The sequence below is a fragment of the Elaeis guineensis genome, chromosome 15 (assembly GCF_000442705.2).
Source record: "Elaeis guineensis isolate ETL-2024a chromosome 15, EG11, whole genome shotgun sequence".
In the NCBI taxonomy this organism is placed as follows: domain Eukaryota; kingdom Viridiplantae; phylum Streptophyta; class Magnoliopsida; order Arecales; family Arecaceae; genus Elaeis; species Elaeis guineensis.
Genome location: NC_026007.2, coordinates 74,685,723 through 74,704,218, shown reverse-complemented (window position 1 = coordinate 74,704,218; position 18,496 = coordinate 74,685,723). Strand labels below are relative to the sequence as shown.

The window sequence follows — 18,496 nt, the reverse complement described above, 5'->3', positions numbered from 1 at the left end:
GGTCCGCTCTCACCCAATTCGCCTGGGGGCTATTGGTCTCCTTCCTCCCGCTTAACAAACCCTTAAAACCCTAAAACCCTTCCCCCGCCAAACGCAAAACCCTCTCTCTCTCCCCCGCTCTCTTTCTGTTTCTCGGCGTTGCCCCTTTTCCTTCTTCTTCTCATTACGCCATGGCGGTGGCGGCTCTGAGGGGGAGGGCGTACCCTCTGATGTCGTCGGTGCCCTCCTTCCTCACGTGGCGCCGCCTCGGCTTCCGTTCCTTCTGCAGTGGCCACCTCGGCTTCCTCTCCCAGCCCCCGGAGGCAGAGTCCACCGCGGCCGCTGGTCCCGTCCCCGGCTCGAAGATCCTAGAGACTTTCAGGGAGGAGTTCGAGATCGGATCCCGCACCATCTCCATCGAGACCGGTAAGGTTGCTAGGTTCGCCAACGGATCCGTCGTCATCACCATGGACGAGACCAACGTGCTCTCCACCGTCGCCTCCGCCAGGGGGGACGGGGCTCGCGATTTCTTGCCCCTCACCGTATGTGCTCCATCTGAATCCTTTCTTTCCTGATCCCGTTCTTCGAAATTGTTGTTTCATCATCATCCAATCGAGGGAACAAGCCGGATCGACTGTCGAATTTAATGAACTGCGATCAGAGACAAAAAAAAAAAGAAGAAGGAATCATCTTTTGGTGCTAGAGCTTTAAAGACTGCGTTTCGTTTACCGCTTAACTAGTCCCTCTTTACAAATAAATATTTGACGACCTTTAGTAGATCGAGTAAAAGGTCATGGTTCGATACCATCTGGAAATATGACGAGACAAATTCTTCATTGATATCCTGTTGCATACTGTGCTGAGGTGAAAAAACGTACAACGTAGCGTTCTGCCAATCTGTATTCAAGGAAATCTATAAGGTAGTTGATTTTGATATATGATGAATTGTTATAAAACCAGGCATTCAAATATTACCTTGATTATTTGATCTGGTATATTTTTGGTGGGTGGTAGTAGAATCTATGCTTCATTAAAGCATTATCCTCTCCCCCTGTCGGCAGTACCAGTGCCTGCCTCTATAGATATGCACCTGGACCCAATTCAAATAGGATAATTTAGAGTGTCGTGTTGTAATTGTGTTTCAAATCACTTCAACATCCCTAGCTTAGAGAAGGGAGGATCAAGAAAATTCAGATGTAACTTTCTTTCCTTTAGCTTATTTAATAACTTTGTATGTTTGCCATGGGACATTGGGCCCTTGATTCTTCTGATTTTTATTTTTTATTTTTTCTTATCTATCTACCTTCTGTTTCTAGCTAATAAGTTTCTTGCAGATTCTCTTCCTTCATTTAATTTTTGAGTATTTTCTTGTCCAAAGGTTGATTATCAAGAAAAGCAATATGCACAAGGTGTCATTCCTACCACATTCATGCGCAGGGAGGGTGCCCCCAAGGAACGCGAACTTTTATGTGGTCGTCTTATTGACCGACCTATCCGTCCACTCTTTCCTCCAGGCTTTTACCATGATGTCCAGGTCTTCTTTGCTATGCAAATTTCTCCTTGTGTTTGTTTACAAGGATTGTCAATTGTGCCTGGTCTGGATAAATTTTGGTGTTTCATAGGTCATGGTAAATGTTCTTTCGTCTGATGGGAAGCATGATCCAGACGTAATGGCAGCGAATGCCACATCTGCTGCTCTTATGCTATCTGGTATCCCTTGGAATGGGCCTATTGGTGTGATACGTGTGGGGAGGATAGATGGGAAATTTGTTTTTAATCCAACCATGGATGAGGTAATATTATCAGTTATCTGTAAGTATTTTAATTATTCTGATCCATAGTTGGTTATTGTTTTCAGTGACCATATCCATTTCACCATATATTGTGTTGCAGTCTTGCACCACCCTATATTCTTTAATAAGATGTTTTTGCTATGATTTCAGATGTCTTATGCTATTTTAATGCATACTATGCAGCTAAGCTTAAGTGATCTCAACTTGGTCTATGCATGTACAAGGGACAGGACACTAATGATAGATGTACAAGCTCGTGAGATCTCAGAAAAAGATCTACAAGCTGGATTAAAGCTTGCACATCCTGAGGTTGGTGCAGTGGACGGTTGTTGTTGTGTTGAACAATTTCATTGATAAAATGAGCTAATAAGATCATGATTCTGATGTGCAGGCTGTCAAATACATTGACCCCCAGATTAGATTGGCTGAAAAAGCTGGCAAAAAGAAGAAAGAATATAAATTATCAATGATTTCAGATAGGACACTAGAGAAGATACGGAGCTTGGCGGAAGCACCTATTGAAGCTGTCTTTACGGATTCGACATATGGCAAGGTTCCATAGTGCATACTGTTTATTTTCTTGTAACAGGATGTCCTCTATTTTTAATAATGGAAGTTTAATCTGGAAATGTCTTAGCCCAACTACTTAACTGATCTATGCATTGTGTTTTGTTAGTTTGAACGTGGAGAGGCCTTGGATAAAATTACTCATGCTGTAAAAGCCAAACTTGAAGAAGAAGGTGATGAAGAGAGCTTGAATGTTCTGCCAAAGGCAATTGATATGGTTAGGAAAAAGGTACTGATATGTCTTCATAATAATGATTTTGTTTGCATGCCCTTTTATGTCTGGTCTCATTACTAGATAGGAATGAACCTTGCTAACTGACACAGGCACAGTTACATGACTACATGCATGCACACATGGTACACATTGTTTAGGTACAACCATATTCGTGACTTTTGATGTTATCTAACAAAACTTTGCTAATTTAACCGATCCATTGTTTATTTTTCCAACCTCATAAATTTGATCATCATCATCATCATTGTCATTATCTCTCTCTTTTTTTTTTACAACTGGTTACTTAACAAATCTTTTGATTATCAAGTGCATTATGCAATTTATTGTGGTTTTATGTTCACTTGTGAAACTATATATAATTTGAGTATGTCAGTTTTTGCTTCATAAAAACCTTTTTTTTATGTTTGTAGATAATTCGCCATAGGATCATCAAGGAAGGTGTTAGAGTTGATGGTAGACAACTTGATGAAGTTAGACCTTTGTATTGTGAATCTGGTACATATCCCATTTTACATGGATCCTCACTTTTCTCACGTGGAGACACTCAGGTATTTAGCATTCTCCTTTTTCTGCTTGCTTCTTTTTACAAGGGCAACACTATTATCTCTTGTACTAGAATACTGTCAAATGTTTAGCTTTCTCCTTTTCTGCTTGTTTCTTCATAAAAGGAGAACACTATTTTTTCCTTGTATTAGTATGCGAGCTAAAGGAGCAGTCTTTTTTCTCTCTTTTTTTATAATTCCATTCTAGGTACTATGCACAGTTACACTTGGGGCTCCTGGAGATGCTCAACGACTGGACTCTATTGTTGGCCCCCCTACAAAACGTTTCATGCTTCACTATAGTTTTCCACCATTCTCAATCAATGAGGTTGGCAAGCGCGGTGGTTTGAATAGGCGCGAAGTTGGACATGGTACTTCATCTATTTCATGTTGTTAATAGAAAGCTAAGCATATAACCAAGCCACTTTTCTCACTAGATTTATTTCCCTCTATATTTTGTCTGAATTGAACATAGGAAATAACAGCATGCTTATTCAAGATTATCTGGGGTTGTCAGATTAAGAATTTATTTGTTCATATCAAGGACCGCCGAACTGAAATCGGATGCTGTGCCGGCTAGGCGGCGGTACGGTTCCATATAGTTCCATACCAGTCCGTGTCAGGCTGAACCGACCAGGCAAAGAAGGGGAGAGGGAGAAGAGAGGAAGAGAGAGAGAGAGTGAGGGAGGGGGGAGAAGGAGAGGGAGAGGAAGAGATGGCCTCCGACGGCCAGAGGGGAGGAGAGGGAGAGGAAGAGATGGCCTTCGACGGCCGTCAGAGGCTATCCGAGCTCGGCAAGAGAGAGAGAGAGAGAGAGAGGGAGGGGGGAGGAGGGGGAGAGGAAGAGATGGCCTCCGACGGCCGGGGGGAGAAGGAGAGGGAGAGGAAGAGATGGCCTCCGACGGCCTAAGGCTATTCGAGCTCTTGCCGAGCTCGATAAGGGTGGAGGGAGGGAAGGGCCGAAGGAGAGAGAGGGGGAGTCCTTATCTGGTGTTCGGAGGATGTCAGAGGTCTTTGGATGGATGACGACGCCATCACGACATCTCCGATAGCCAGTGAGCGAATGGCGAGGGCGATTGAGGCCGGAGGGGCCAAGGAGGGCCTTCGCTGTGGAACAGGCATTCGTGCCTGTTCTGTATTTTTTTTTTTTTTTTTGGTTTTATTGCGCAAAATTGGCAACGCAATTGTCGACTTTGCCGTATTTTATTTTTTTATGATTTCGCAGTTGTCGATTTCGCGCGATAAAACTGAAAAAATATAGAATAGGGGCGAACCCTTGTTCTGCAGTGGAGGAGGGCGGAGGTCCCTAGATTCTCTGGCCTCAGCTACCCTCGCTGCTCGCTCACTAGCTGTTGGAGATGTTGCACCGGCGTCGCTATCCATTCGGAGACCTCCGACAGCCTCTAGACATCTAGTAAGGAGGATCTCCCCCTCTCTCCTTCGGTCCTTCCCTCCTATCCTTATCGAGCTCGGCAAGAGCTCGGATGGCCTTCGAAGGCCACTGGAGGCCCTCTCTTCCTCTCCCTCTCCTTTTCCCCCCTCTCTCTTCCTCTCTTTCTTCTCCCTCCCTCCGAGACCGCCGCCGTGCCATTTTCTATGCCGGAACCAGACCAGTTTTTCATTAGTACAGTTCAGCATGGCCCGAACCGTCTGGTCCGGGATGGTTCGGAAAACCTTGGTTCCTACTCTATAAGTATCATTCATAAGAAGATCTAAGTATGCCATTTTAAAAGAAGTTGAATTGGCTGCTAAAGCCAAGGTGCCTATTGGATGCCTGTGGCCTGTCAAATAAAGACATTTCAAGAGAACATGTTCTTCAACCACTAAGTTGTACTTAGTGTTATTGTTATGTGTGGGCGCCTTCACGACCTATCCATGTTTCTTGTCCATTTATTGTCCATGAGAACTTGCATCTTAGCTTTGCTGTTCCTGTCATGGCATTTGACTGCATCTCTTGCCATGTGTGACATCTGTTGTTGGTTCAGTTCATGTGCCACATGCATTTATTATTTGTGAATATGATTTCTTTTGCATGGGGCCAAGTAGAAACCTGCTGATTGTTTGTCAGCAAAGTCACCTATCACTTGACATTGTCATCCAATTTGTTGCGAGACTGCTTGGCCAGCCTCAGTGACCTATAATTGTATGTGGCTGTGCCACTGTTTTAAGTGTGTTGTCTGATTACTCTATGAGCTTTCATTATGAGGCATGGCCATGCTTGCAGTGAATTTCATGAACCCTCACAACGGTGTGGTGCTTCTCTGCTTATTGATCATGCTATGTGACCACCATGTGCTATATCATTTTGCCTATTGACCTACCCTTACCTCTAACTTCATACCATCTCATTTACTTCTTGTGCTTTCTTTCTTGCCAGTCGTTTGATACTTCTTTTTATGACCATGCCTCTTTGATAATCATGATAGCTCAGTATTTGTTCTTCAGTGAGGTTGAATTATATACCTTATGCTCACTTATTCTTTCTCATGTCAATCACTTGCCAAGTGATCCGCCTTTACTTTGGGCAGAAAGGTGGACAGGAGGTAGAGAAGGTAATCTCTAGCCTTTTGTATCTTCATGCTGTCTATGCTTCGTTTTTATGTGTCTACGTCTATTGTAGCGTTTATATGGTAACATTGCTTGTCTGTGGAAGCATTATTCCTTGTAGTGGTCGAGCTGTTTGTCTTGTGCACATTGCTTATGCATGAATAATAGCACACACTCACTCTCCTTTGACACCTTGGCTTCCAACTTAGATTCTGCCAAATGCAGATAACAAGATTTCTTCATTCCTTGTTCTTTTTCCCTTCAGAGGAGTTTTTCCTTTTTTGGAACTTCTTGAGCAAATCTTACCTTTCTTAAATGATCACAGAATTTGATTCATTGGACTGTATAGCTGCAACTAGTCTTCTTTATTCTAATGAATGTGTATTCGTGGATGTGTCTCATTTGGAGACCCCTCTAGGAGTTTAACTGCTGGTTTGAAGATTGAAAAGTTTATGCTACCAGTAAAAAAACCGCTTCCTTATTGTATGGGATACTGTGCATGTTGCAATGCCAGGTGGGCCAGTCTATTGATTTTTGCAGAAAAGTTCATGAAGAACCATCATGTCATATGCTAACTAGTTCGACTTGCATTGGATATGACATTATTTTAAAGGAATAATGGCTTGGTGGTTGTTGCTGTTTGTTGACTTGTTTGGTTTTTTGCTCATTTAGAACATGGTTCTTTTATCACATACTGAATAAATCAAGTAATGAAACAATCATATATGCGATACCTGCTGTTAGATATCTCACTACTGCTTGAAGCATTAACATGATTTCTGAAAATGTTTTTCTTTCACTGTATGTGATGAAATTTGAGATATTTTACTCCAACTGCATTAATATTTGCAACATATAGCTAGATTTGGGCCTGTGATGTCATGGAGTAATGCAATTCTCAATCTGTTTATGTGTCAAACTTAAACTTACTGTGAATATTTGTGCATTTCTAATTGACTGTTTGTAGGTACTCTGGCGGAGAAGGCTTTGCTTGCGGTGTTACCTCCAGAGAATGACTTCCCGTACACCGTTCGTGTCAATTCAGAAGTCATGGCCTCTGATGGTTCAACTTCAATGGCAACTGTATGTGGAGGTACCACCATTTAGACCCAAGTAGTGGGGTGTCCTTTGGATGATTGAACTCTAGTTTAGGATATAGTTTATAAAGTAACACTAGTGACTTTGATGGAAGCTTTCTGTCGGCACTTGGTTAGGTGGTTTTTGTTCTATCGAGTGTTGATAGTGTTTCTTAGTTATTCTTATTTTACTTTATTGCTTTCAATATTAGAAATGTTTGTATTTATCAAAATTAAGATCCTATGGACTGTAAATATGGCTGTAGGAATGGCCTATCCTATGTTTCTGAATGTCAGCACTTGTTTTGATGGTTTTTGCTCTATTGTTGATAGTGTTTATTTTGCTTATTGTCCTTGATTTCTTTCAACATTAGTAACCTTCACATTTATCAAATTTAAGATCTTGAATGAATCCATGGACTGCAAATATTGCTGTGGGTATGACCTATTCTGTGTTTCTGCCCCATAACCTATATGTTGTATCCTGGATGGCTAATAGCCAATAAAAATTATTTGTTGTTTTGCGACCTGATGCATGAATGTTGTACACTGCATTCACATGGGTGAAACTTACAACTTTGTAACCTATGTACCATCAAGAGAACATGCTTGTATGCTTTGGTGTTGAGTGCAATGCTTAATGACACATTTCATCTATAGATTGTTAAATCCTGACCTGCAAATATTTTAGTGGGTAAGGTGAGGTCCAGTCAAAGAAACTCCATGGTTTCAAACTCAAAGAGCCCCCACCCCCGTGTATATTTGACAGAAGGAGCAGAGATTTAATTTGGGAGGCTTCCTTTTCTTTCATGATTTTGTCCCCATGTCTCATAGGGGCATTGCATGTTCTTCGTACTTGTTCCATCTGAAATTGCAACTTTCTTGGCAGGATGTTGTAATTCATCATTTTCATTTTTTAACTGCTATGAGCTGAACAGTTTTTCTTGATGGGGTTCATATTCATAGAAGTTAAGAGTAACAGTGTTCTTGTTTCGAGCAATCATTGCTACATGATGACATTTTTTTTTTCAGTATTACGACATTAACAAGGGAAATCTTCAAGATCAATATTTCAGTTTCTAGAGTTGTATTCTTGTGTCAATGTATGTAAGAAATTGTTTTAGATAATTCTGGTTGCAACTAACATGGTATGATCGTAATATGATTTGAATATGCCTATAGCTATATGTGCTGGATAGAGTCAGTGTTTTTGATCATTGATACAGTAACATCCCAAGATGTCATCCAAAAAGGCTGGCAAAAAAGTGTTATTTGGGCTCCTAGGCTTTGTATAAGTATCCAAGATCTATTCGATGCATAACCAATGCGAGATTAAACACACACCCGCATGGGTCTTCATATATACTCCCCCATTTAAGCGATGGCATCCTTGTCAGAGTAAGGGTCCAAATCTAGTCAAATCCAACCTGGAACACCACAATCAGCTGATTGTCAGCCTCAAATGGATCCACGCTGCAGTGCCCCCTAGTTTGTGTGGGCTATGGGTTGGGTTTGCTTTGATACTATTTGTAAGAGCTCGGGACTTCATCCAAAAATGCTAGCGGAAAAGTATTAGTTGGGTCCCTTGACCTTGTATAAGTATCTAAAATCTACTCAATGCATAATTGATATAGGAGCAAACGCATGCTATATAAGTGCTCACATATACTTATCATAGAATTGTTCTCTTCATTGTTGTAAATGGCAATTTTATCCATTGTAGTTATTTTATTCCTGAAGGGAGAAATCATTCTTAGTCATTTTCCTTGTCATCAGATATCTGTGCCAAATACTTACTGTTATTGTTATGCTTTTCTTAGGAAGTATGGCTTTGATGGATGCTGGCATTCCTGTAAGGGAACATGTCGCTGGTGTTTCAGTGGGCCTTGTTACAGAAGTGGATCCATCAACTGGGATGATAAATGATTATCGCATACTGACAGATATATTGGTAGGATTGCAATATATTTCCTTTTTTTTTTGTTGACCTCAGACAATTAATTAAAAACTCGAGTATCCAAACTTAGTCTCATGCTTTCATTTCTTCTTCTTCTTCTTTTTAAGTTGAAGGAATGAAAATAATTACCATTTCAACCTTGTTCTGTTCCCACATGTTAAGATTTTCCCACATATGCAATGTCACAGTTCTCAGAACTCTTTTATCGTTTTAGCTGTACCTTGACTGTTTTTGAAAATTCCAGGGTCTTGAAGATCACCTAGGGGACATGGACTTCAAAATTGCCGGAACAAGAAAAGGAATTACTGCAATTCAGTTAGATATAAAACCTGCTGGAATACCTGTAGACATAATTTGCGAATGTTTAGAACCAGCACGAAAGGGCCGCAATCATATCCTTGACCGCATGGAGCAAGAAATATGTGCGCCACGTACCATGGGTGATGGAAGTACCCCTCGATTAGGTAGCTTAATTTGTTTCTTTTTTCTCCTTGCTTTCTGCTTTAGTGCAGTCAGGTTTTGGTAGGTTTGTTAGATTTAAACCTGCTGTACTGCTACTTTCTTTTTGCAGCAACTTTGAAGTTTAGCAATAACTCCATTCAACGTTTGCTTGGGCCTCTAGGTTCTCAAAGGAAAAAAATTGAACAAGAAACAGGTGCCTTTTAATCTTTGCTCTCAAATCTTCATTTAGGAACTTCAAAGGAGAAAAGATGCTTTTTGACTGACTGCATATGTGCCTGTTCCAATGAACACATTTTTGCATTTGAAACTCTTTTTATTTTTGGCTTACATGTTATCCAAATGAAACATATTCTCTATGGTTACATGAGCTTAAACAGCATTGTTAAAATTTCATTTTCTTTTAAATGAATTTGTTGCTGTATGATTTATCTATTTATCTATGCATGTGGCACAGTTTGTGCTTCCAACTGTCTAAACACAAATAAGTATCTAAAGCCATGGCCATGGCTATTGTGATGGACATTTTGAAATACAAACACAACACTCTAATTGTATTTTCATTTGAGAACTTGTCATAGTCAGGAGCTGGTGTGGGAGTGGATGTGGGTGTGAGTTCAGAGAATTGGATATTTTAGAAACATTTATAGTAAGAAGGCACGTAGGAAGCAGCTCTGGGTTTGAGATTGCTGGAAGATTCTGAAGTAGGTGCATGACCCTAGGTAGAAGATTCTGGCTACTAAAGTTGAGCAATGCCACCTCCAGAAGGGTTCCTTTTACATGGTTTATTGCAAGAGCTAAGAGAATATCATTTGCTCCTGCTGAGTTTGCAGTCTAGCTGCTGTATCTTGTCTTTTTCATGGCAATTATTGCTGGAATGTTTTCGTAACTCTGCAAGCATATGTCTAGAGCTGTAACTATAGAAATTCATTCGTGGTTTTTCCTTAGGTCTTCAAGTTTGTGCTCACATTAAGGTTTTATTTCCTTGAGTGATTGCACATGTGTGCCAGGTGCATGATGTATTCCCTTGATTGCTATTTCTGGATATGTTGTACTTAGTAGGGATCCTGTTAATGGCTATTCCTAGGCATAGATATAATCTCAATGACATGATTATATTGTTTTAATGTTAGGACAGGACATACTTTCTCCATAGTGATATATACTTGTGGAACAGATTCTTATTTTTTATATATAGATCTCAAGTACAATTGAAATTTTCTAAATATTTATGTATATACCTGTATTGTATGAGTCCACCATCCCACAACTTGATGTTCCATATTTCTCATATCTTTACAGTGATACATTTCTTTCAAAACGAATTAGTTATAATATTAATCATGATTTTATACTATTTGATGTTACCTTTTTTTCAAAAAAAATTGATTAAGGTGCACGAATTGCTGTAAGTGATGGGACAGTTACTATAGTTGCGAAAAATCGGTCAGTTATGGAAAAAGCCAAAGAACAGGTATTGTGCTTTTAATCATTTCACTTATTTCTTCCATTCAAGAAGCTATAGCCTGTTTTCTAGTCTACTATACTACTATATCTCCTTGTAGGCTTTAGCTTTGGATGTTTTTATCTTTCAAACTGTTGAGTCTTATACCAATTTCAAACATGATTTATGAATGATATGCAAGTTTTTAAAGGGCACTGAAAAAGATTAAATGCTTGAGGTGGGAGAAAACTGTGAAAAATGAAGTTAACTTGAATTCACTATTTTTGACAAAGCTCTAGTGTCCTCTTCACCATGGCCTCGGAATTAAAAAAACTGATGTTTTAGATGGATGAGATATTTGTTTTATACATCTAGGTTGATTTTCTTATTGGACGTGAAATTGAAGTTGGTGGAATTTACAAAGGTGTCATCTCATCAATTAAAGAATATGGTGCTTTTGTGGAATTCAATGGTGGTCAACAAGGTCTTCTTCACATCTCTGAGCTGTCGCATGAACCGGTATGTTATGCCGCTGTAGCGGCTCCATATGATCTGATCATGTTATTCTTTCATTAGTTGTCAATTACTGTCTCTTTTTGGTTTTATTTGATCTAGTTGCACACATAATGGCGTGCTAAACTTATTTCATAATGTCACCTTTTTCTTTCTTCCAATTGCTTGATAGCATTCTCGATCTATTGGGATTCCTGAATTTAATTGGACATAGCTTGTTTGTACCTACTGATTGTATTTAGTGTGGTGGCCTATATGTTAGACATATTTTATATGCTGCCTGTTCAGTCTTTATTTTTCCCCCTTGTTTTTGCGATTTATTCTTTATTTATGGACATCGGTCCCATGAATAGTGCTTGCATTTACGTTCATCTCTAACGGGGCATCTATTGGACGAGTCTGTTGCTGTATATTCATTGTTGCATGCCTTTCATTTTGAACATGTCAAATTCAGATGGTGTTTGAGCTCAGCCACAGCCCAGAAACATTGTGTAGATCTAGAGTCTTTAGTAGATTGATCAACTTAAGGGTGACCGTAATATCACATAAATTGATGCTGTATGATGACCATCAGGCATCTTTGCTGATGCTTTTTGTTGATTTGGGGGCATTCTTTCATACTTCAAAAATTCACTTTATAATGCTGGTATCAAGAAATTAGGACCAAAAGAAACTGCATTTTTAGGAAAAACAAAGTCTTCCATCAAGTATATGGTCTTTTTTCAAGATTGTGATATTAGAATGCATCTATTGCTTATTCTGTGAAGGATAGTAATATTTATAATCTTTTTGGACATGGGCACCCAAAAATATGCACCTGGGACACGAGGGAAGTCTTCATAGTAGTCATGACCTAGATTATGAGCAAGCTACATACAAAGGACAGAGGAAGAGAAAGAAATTGAACATTTGGCGGCAACACAATAATGATGTGACTTGCCATTTGGAATACAAGAAAGTAAAAGGCTGTCAGCACATCATCTTAGTCTTCTCAGGGAACCATGTGTGAATGAAGAGATTGCATGAGTTCTAGAAAATGCATGTCAGAAGCTAGGTTTGTGAGAGTGAGAGTTGATGGATGGTTTATCTATTTACTTTTGTAGTTAGAAGTTCCACAAAAAACATGAGCACATGTGCACTTCATGACCTGATTTGGGCATCATGACATAATCATCCTTGCTTATAAGGGGTGTTGCTAAAATGGATATTTGGGCAGTATTTTTGGTTTTTTCAGAAATCTTTGACATTGTAGGAACAAAAGGGCTGGAGACAAGTACATTGGAGGAATATCGTGAGACACATTGGGCAGTTGATGAATAACTGATTGAATTGCTTCCTATCATGTGCTGAAAAGGGCAAGAGACGTTATCTTTGAAGGCAAGAGCTAGAAGGCTTATCATGTTATGAAAGGGAATTGGGAGATCTTGTAAAAGACTAAAAGATGGAGTGCAACTTGTCAGAGAGGAATGTAGGATGTTATGAATGGCAAGAGTTGATGTTTCTAGCTCGTTATTCTTGATGAATTGGTGGTTGCGGTTACTGGTTAGGAAATTGTTGTATTTCAGTTCAAAGCATATTTATTTCCATATGGTGTTAAGGTTTTTCTTATTTCCTTTAAGTAGAGATGGCTATCATCCATATTTATGGTTTAACAGCATATATCATTTTTTCAAATTTAGAACGTTGATGCTATTTTTTTCAGTATGGTCAATTTATTTATTACGTCCTTTGCTCTCAGCACATGTATCAGCAAGTCTGGCTGTAGGCTCAAATCCAGCACATGTATAAGCGGACTGCATAAGTCTTGTTGGTTGTTTTTTGCAGCTTCCTTTTTTACTTTATCTGAATAATAGCCAGCAGAAACCTATGGAAGTTCCAGTATTATTTAACAATTGGTTTCATACATTGGCTGGATTTGTTAAAATCATTTTTTTCAGGTATCTAGAGTCTCGGATGTTGTATCTGTTGGCCAAGATCTATCAGTAATGTGCATTGGGCAGGATGTGAGAGGTAATATCAAACTGTCTCTGAAGGCCATGCTTCCCTGGGCTGGATCTGAAAAGAAGAATTTGGAGAGTCAAGATTCTGTTCCTCCAAAACAAGAAGTTAATGTTTGGGCCTCTGTGGAGAATGTGCCTATGTGCCAAGAAAATCAAGACAGTGAAGTTGAGCCTGCAACAAATTCCATGCCAGCAGTGGTAATCCGGAGTGCTGCAGAATGTGATGCACAGGACATTGCTGCTGGTCAACATTCCATCAATAAGTCTGGAAAGGGTACAAAAACTTCGCCTAGGCCTTATAATGCTTCGTCAAGACATCGGGATGATTTCAGATCAACCCTCACTAAGAGAAAGCCTATAAGCTCACCAAATCAGATACCAATGAAGAAGGAGAGTGAACCGAAAGATTTCTGTGGAAGCAAGCCAGAAACTGACAGTGGACCTGGAACCTTGTTGCATGCACTGATGCAGAATGATGCAGATGTGAAGCCTAAATCTTTAGGCTCTACCAGTGTTCGCGCAGGTTCACTGAAGCTGGGAGACCGTGTAATAGCAAAGGTATACCAGATACGCACACATGGGCTGGTACTTGAATTGGGTGGTGGATTGCGAGGAATGTATAAATTTGAGGTACTTTCTATCGTGATGTTGAATCTTTGTTCAGTATGGTTTCAATTGCATTTGAATCAGTTATTTAGATTAGGGGTGCAATGAGCTGAGTGGCTTATAAGCTGCTCGAGTTTGACTCAACTAGATTATTACTGAGCACTCGAGCTCGAGTCGCAAAAATACTTGACCCAGACTTGTGAGCCTAGACCTGCATATTTTTTTAATAATATTATATTTTATTTATAATACATCTTATTAATTTATTTTTTTTAAAAATATAATATTATGCTATATTTTGTTTTAACTATATTTTTTAATTATGATCAAGGCTTGAATTTAAGCTTAAGTATGGCTCAATTGATATTTGAGCTTAGCCGATCTCGAGTTTTTTTTTATTACACATGCATACACACACAAACTGAGTTGAATTTGAGCTTGGATATTAAGGCTCAGTTAATCTTGAGTGGAGTTTCAAGCCTGAATATTTTAAATCGAGTCAAGCTCGAGCCTCTAGTTAGTCGGCTCAATTCAATTTGATTGCACCCCTAGTTTGGATCATGCATCCTTGCTTATACATATGGTGTCTCTAATCTATGCTTATGTCCTGCTCGACTTTGTGCTTGAATTGGGAACAGGTGTCTTTACATTTGTTTTGACCAAGAGCAGGTGATGCCTTCTCAGATATTTGGATACATTCAGTAGCATTTTACATGAATTTGGAACCACAACCTGTTCTTAAGAATGAGATCTTACACATTGTTTCAAGTAATTCATGGAATTTAACATGACAAGAATCAAACCCTGCTTTTGTAGCTATAACAATATCACCGATAGAAAGCATTGATTTTGCTCTGTTTACAAGTATTAATTTTTGAAGAATACTACACTATAATGCTGATTTCTGCTTTCAGATAAATGGCCGAAGGGATTTTGAGGTAGGTAAGGAGCTCCATGTGCAGTGTTCCAGCTTCTCTAGCAAGGGCATTCCGGTATTTTCGTTATTGGAAGATGAGTAGTTTCGCGATGGAGTCCCATTTTTCAACGTGACAGTCCGTTTGGACCTGCCATAAAAATTTTTGGCTGATATTATCCACCATTTAGTAGAAAAGAGAAATGACAAATTTTGGTCAGGATTTTGGCTTAGCCCCAAATGCCTTGCATTGAAATTTTGTAGGGTTGCGATTTCCCCAAGGGACTCAAATTTGTAGATTACCATGAGCATTCCTCTAGTTGGAAAATATCTGGATGTTTGTTAGCTGGGTTTCTGCGCAGGCCAATTGGTAGTGTTAAAAGATGGCCATAGTTTTGTTGGTTTTGGTGGCTGAAAATGCTGTGTTGGGCTTCTTAGAACCACCACTGATAGACTCACCATCGTGGGATTAGTTTTGAAATCCTCTGGTGTTGCATGTACATTAGAGTTATTACTTATCTATTTATTATTATTGTTGTTGTTGTTGTTGTTATTTGTGATGGGATAGGTAGAGCACATGATGAGATTGTTATCTAGTTCCTTTTTTTAATTATTTTTTATTGCTTTAATCAACAGAAGATGCACAAAAAAATGGTTTCAGCAGAGATTTGATGCTCGAGCAGTTCCCAGTTGACTCTGAAACTTTCCTAATTGTTTTATTGGTGCTTGACAGACTGGTTTTTGTATATGGAAGATTATTTTAATTTTTTTAAAAAATGTTATAATCTTATGCTGTACCTGATACTTTTAGATGTGTCGAGTTTTAATGTTCCGCCACCTACAGGCATCCTCTCCGATGCATATACCGTTGATTAATTTTAAGCTTAAATGATACCTGTCTATTGATTCTTAGGGGCCTTACCTTGTTTATGGCGGTGATTTGTGATCTTGAGAAAGTGTGGGAGATTTGATTGATTCTTCCTTCAGATTAGTTGTACTCATTAAAGACTGATTAAACTTGTTATCTTTCAGATTCCTGTATAAATTCCTGTTATATCATTGTACATGAGTTGTGGCCACACATTGGGGTAGATCTCTTATAAAGTTGATCCTTTCCTTGATTGATCTGATACATTGCCACCGTTAGGAGTGAAATTTATATTGAGGATTTGTATTTTGAACAATTTCTTTGCTCAATGCAAAGAGGACCGCAGGTGATGGGTCACGCAGTGTAGGTTTGCCCTTCCCTCAATATCCCCAATCCTCTCGACATTTTAAGGCCAGGATTTAAGCATAGATATTTGGTACGGTTATGAACTTTGCTGGCCAGGTAGCTTGGTACTAACGACTGAAGAGATTTGTGTATATATAATTTATTGAGTTACATTTTTCCCCTTATACATGGTCAATTTTTCATGAACATTATTTCTAGTTTTGTCCTTCAAAACTCTCCGTTTGCATGGATTCTCCTGCCATTATGGTTTGTTGGTTGATGTTAGCTTAGCTAGATTTAACAGAGTTAAAAATTAAGTGGAATAGAAATAGAGTATTGAGCAATCAAATTTTACCTTTGGTTAGGAGTGTTTTATTTATTTTTTTTAAACAATTCAATTTTGACGATATTAATTGTAAATAGGGAAGGGTCTTGAAGGGTATACCAACATTTTCGAAAGGGCATTGATGCAATTAGGAAGAGGGTGTAAATGAAAAGACGCTTTATCTGGTGACTCTCTCAAAGTAATTAGAAATTTTCAATAAAAAATGATAGTATGTCAGTGTAGAATTATGTTTTTGATTCAAAGTAAGTGATGTAATTTTTCCATGACACGCTTTGCTCACCCTTGTTGATTGTATTTGATTGATTTTTTCCCCATTTCTCTCAGCCTTTCGTTTCTGTAGGGTTGGGCAAGGGAGGAAATAGGGTCTTCCTGCAACTTGCACGGGTTGGACCAATATTTTTTTTTTCTATATTTTTAGTATATATTTAATTTTATTGCTGCACGTGTTGGTAATGCGTGCTGATATTAGTTGATGCATGTATAAATGTTGCAGTGACAGTCGCAATAGATATTAACTAATAATCTAATAAGGTGAAAATTCAACCATTTGTATTGCAAAATTATTTTTTATAAATATAATAAAAAAATATTTCGTTGCAAATATTTTATTTTTTTTTTCTAGCCTACTTATTGCTACAAGCTTCGGGCTCTGTCCGATCTCTTGCCTTTTCAATTTTATCATTTTCTTATCCATGAATTCTCCTCTCCGATGTTAAGAACGATATACATGATGGTTTGACTTAAGATGCTACAATTATCTGATTTAGAACATTCCCGCAAGGGAAAAAAAAAAGAATGTCTACCTGAAAGCATACTAAGCTCAATAATTATACATCAAACATGAATGATAATATGGCATTATTAATATATTATAATATAATATATATCATAAACATAATATATGGAATATCAATATGATATAATTATATGATATTGATATAATATATTAGGTATATTGATGTATTTTTTTTTTAATGGTTGTAGAAGTATTTTTGTCCCACAATTTCAGCCTAAGATTATTGTCTTTAGGAGATCTTGGATATTTAATCTGAAGGATAGGCTTTCTTTTTTCTTATTGGATTAGAAAGTGAGAGTCATTTGGGATTACTATCATAATAGGATTATTGTGATACAATCAAATATGGTGATCTTATTATTTCTACTCATATCATTTTTTTTAAATACAAATGGGTGCTTACACCACTTTAATGTGAGCATACCTAATAAAGTTAAAACATAAAATGTTTTACAGGACTCACGGGCACGTTTGACACTGTCGCTAGGTCCAGTCTATGATATACCCAGCAATATAAGAGGTGGCCTAGTCAGTGGCGTTGTTTGCTTTTCGGAAGATATGCCGAACGACATCGTAATGGAGTCATGAAGGAAAGTCCAGATGTCGTAGAGGAGCAGATGGGGCTTCAACTACTTTGTGTCGTCCTGGATCTAGCTAATAACGATGGTATAATCTTTCTTAATGAGGATGCTCTTCATCCGTAGCTCCTATCTGGCATAGATAATGTCTGCTCAAACAGCTCGAAGCTTAGCTTTCGAGATGAAGGGTTTGAAAAGATATAAGCTCTCACTATCAGTAACCTGGTATTTGGACTCTAGATGATAAAATCAGCACCACCCCTATCATCCCTGATGCTATCATCAAAATTAATCTTAACAAATCCCGAAGGAAGGATCTCTTAGGATATGAAGATAACCTTCCGGATTGCTACAGGAGCAGCATGCGAATTCTAGAAATCGAAGGCATCAAGGAACAGACTGGTATCGTCGAAATGGTTGCACTCCGTAGCTAAGCAAATGACTCTCTTCAGCATCCAATGTGCAGGCACCACCTCAGCTTCAAAGATCAGACTGTTCTTAAATAGCCAGATCTAATAGGTGAGATATGCCATCTTATCCCTCGAGATATAGATCGGCCCCTCAGCTGTACTCCAATTGATTGCATCTAGGAAGGGGTTTAGCCAAGGGCCGCTGTTCGCCTCCCACAACTAACCACCCATCCTCTAAATCAACCTCATCCTTGGACAGTGCAGGAGGATATGCTTCGTCGACTTATCCTTTAATCCACACCAGATAAGAAATCGAAAGCTCTATACCTCCGTCCCTGAGTAATATACGCGTTGGAAGCTAGTCCCAAGCAACCTTTCAGAGAAAAAGTTTCACTCTGGCATAAGTAGCCACTCTCTAGATCCAAACTGTCTTGATCCTTCTATTCACCACAGGCTTGCACATCTCAAATAGGTCCCTTGTGTGAGCCTTAGGGCAATGTAAATGGCCCACACCCTAAAGTC

The 18,496-nt window shown here is 38.8% G+C and overlaps 1 protein-coding gene across 2 annotated transcripts; it reads left to right on the top strand.

Moving 5' to 3' along the window:
- Positions 1–11: 11 nt before the first annotated feature.
- On the top strand, positions 12–15,184 carry LOC105058802 (polyribonucleotide nucleotidyltransferase 2, mitochondrial). Of its 2 annotated transcripts, none has more exons than XM_010941847.4 (16): positions 12–521; positions 1,358–1,513; positions 1,602–1,772; positions 1,956–2,081; positions 2,164–2,325; positions 2,449–2,568; positions 2,985–3,122; positions 3,325–3,487; positions 6,631–6,756; positions 8,560–8,690; positions 8,941–9,160; positions 9,268–9,351; positions 10,550–10,629; positions 10,975–11,118; positions 13,050–13,742; positions 14,633–15,184. In XM_010941847.4, exons 1-16 carry the CDS (start codon positions 171–173, stop codon positions 14,735–14,737), a joined length of 2,970 nt encoding a protein of 989 aa, XP_010940149.1. In that variant the 5' UTR covers positions 12–170; the 3' UTR covers positions 14,738–15,184. The 2 variants fall into 2 exon arrangements, with proteins under 2 accessions (XP_010940149.1, XP_019710726.1); XM_019855167.3 differs by lacking the exon at positions 12–521 and adding an exon at positions 760–899.
- Positions 15,185–18,496: the final 3,312 nt, after the last annotated feature.

Bases quoted from the DNA above. Each gene is read 5' to 3' on its own strand.
- LOC105058802 (XM_010941847.4), top strand. From the start codon at position 171: ATGGCGGTGGCGGCTCTGAGGGGGAGGGCGTACCCTCTGATGTCGTCG. The intron at 2,569-2,984 runs GTACTGATATGT...TTATGTTTGTAG, and splicing joins TTGATATGGTTAGGAAAAAG to ATAATTCGCCATAGGATCAT. The intron at 9,352-10,549 runs GTGCCTTTTAAT...AAATTGATTAAG, and splicing joins AAAAATTGAACAAGAAACAG to GTGCACGAATTGCTGTAAGT.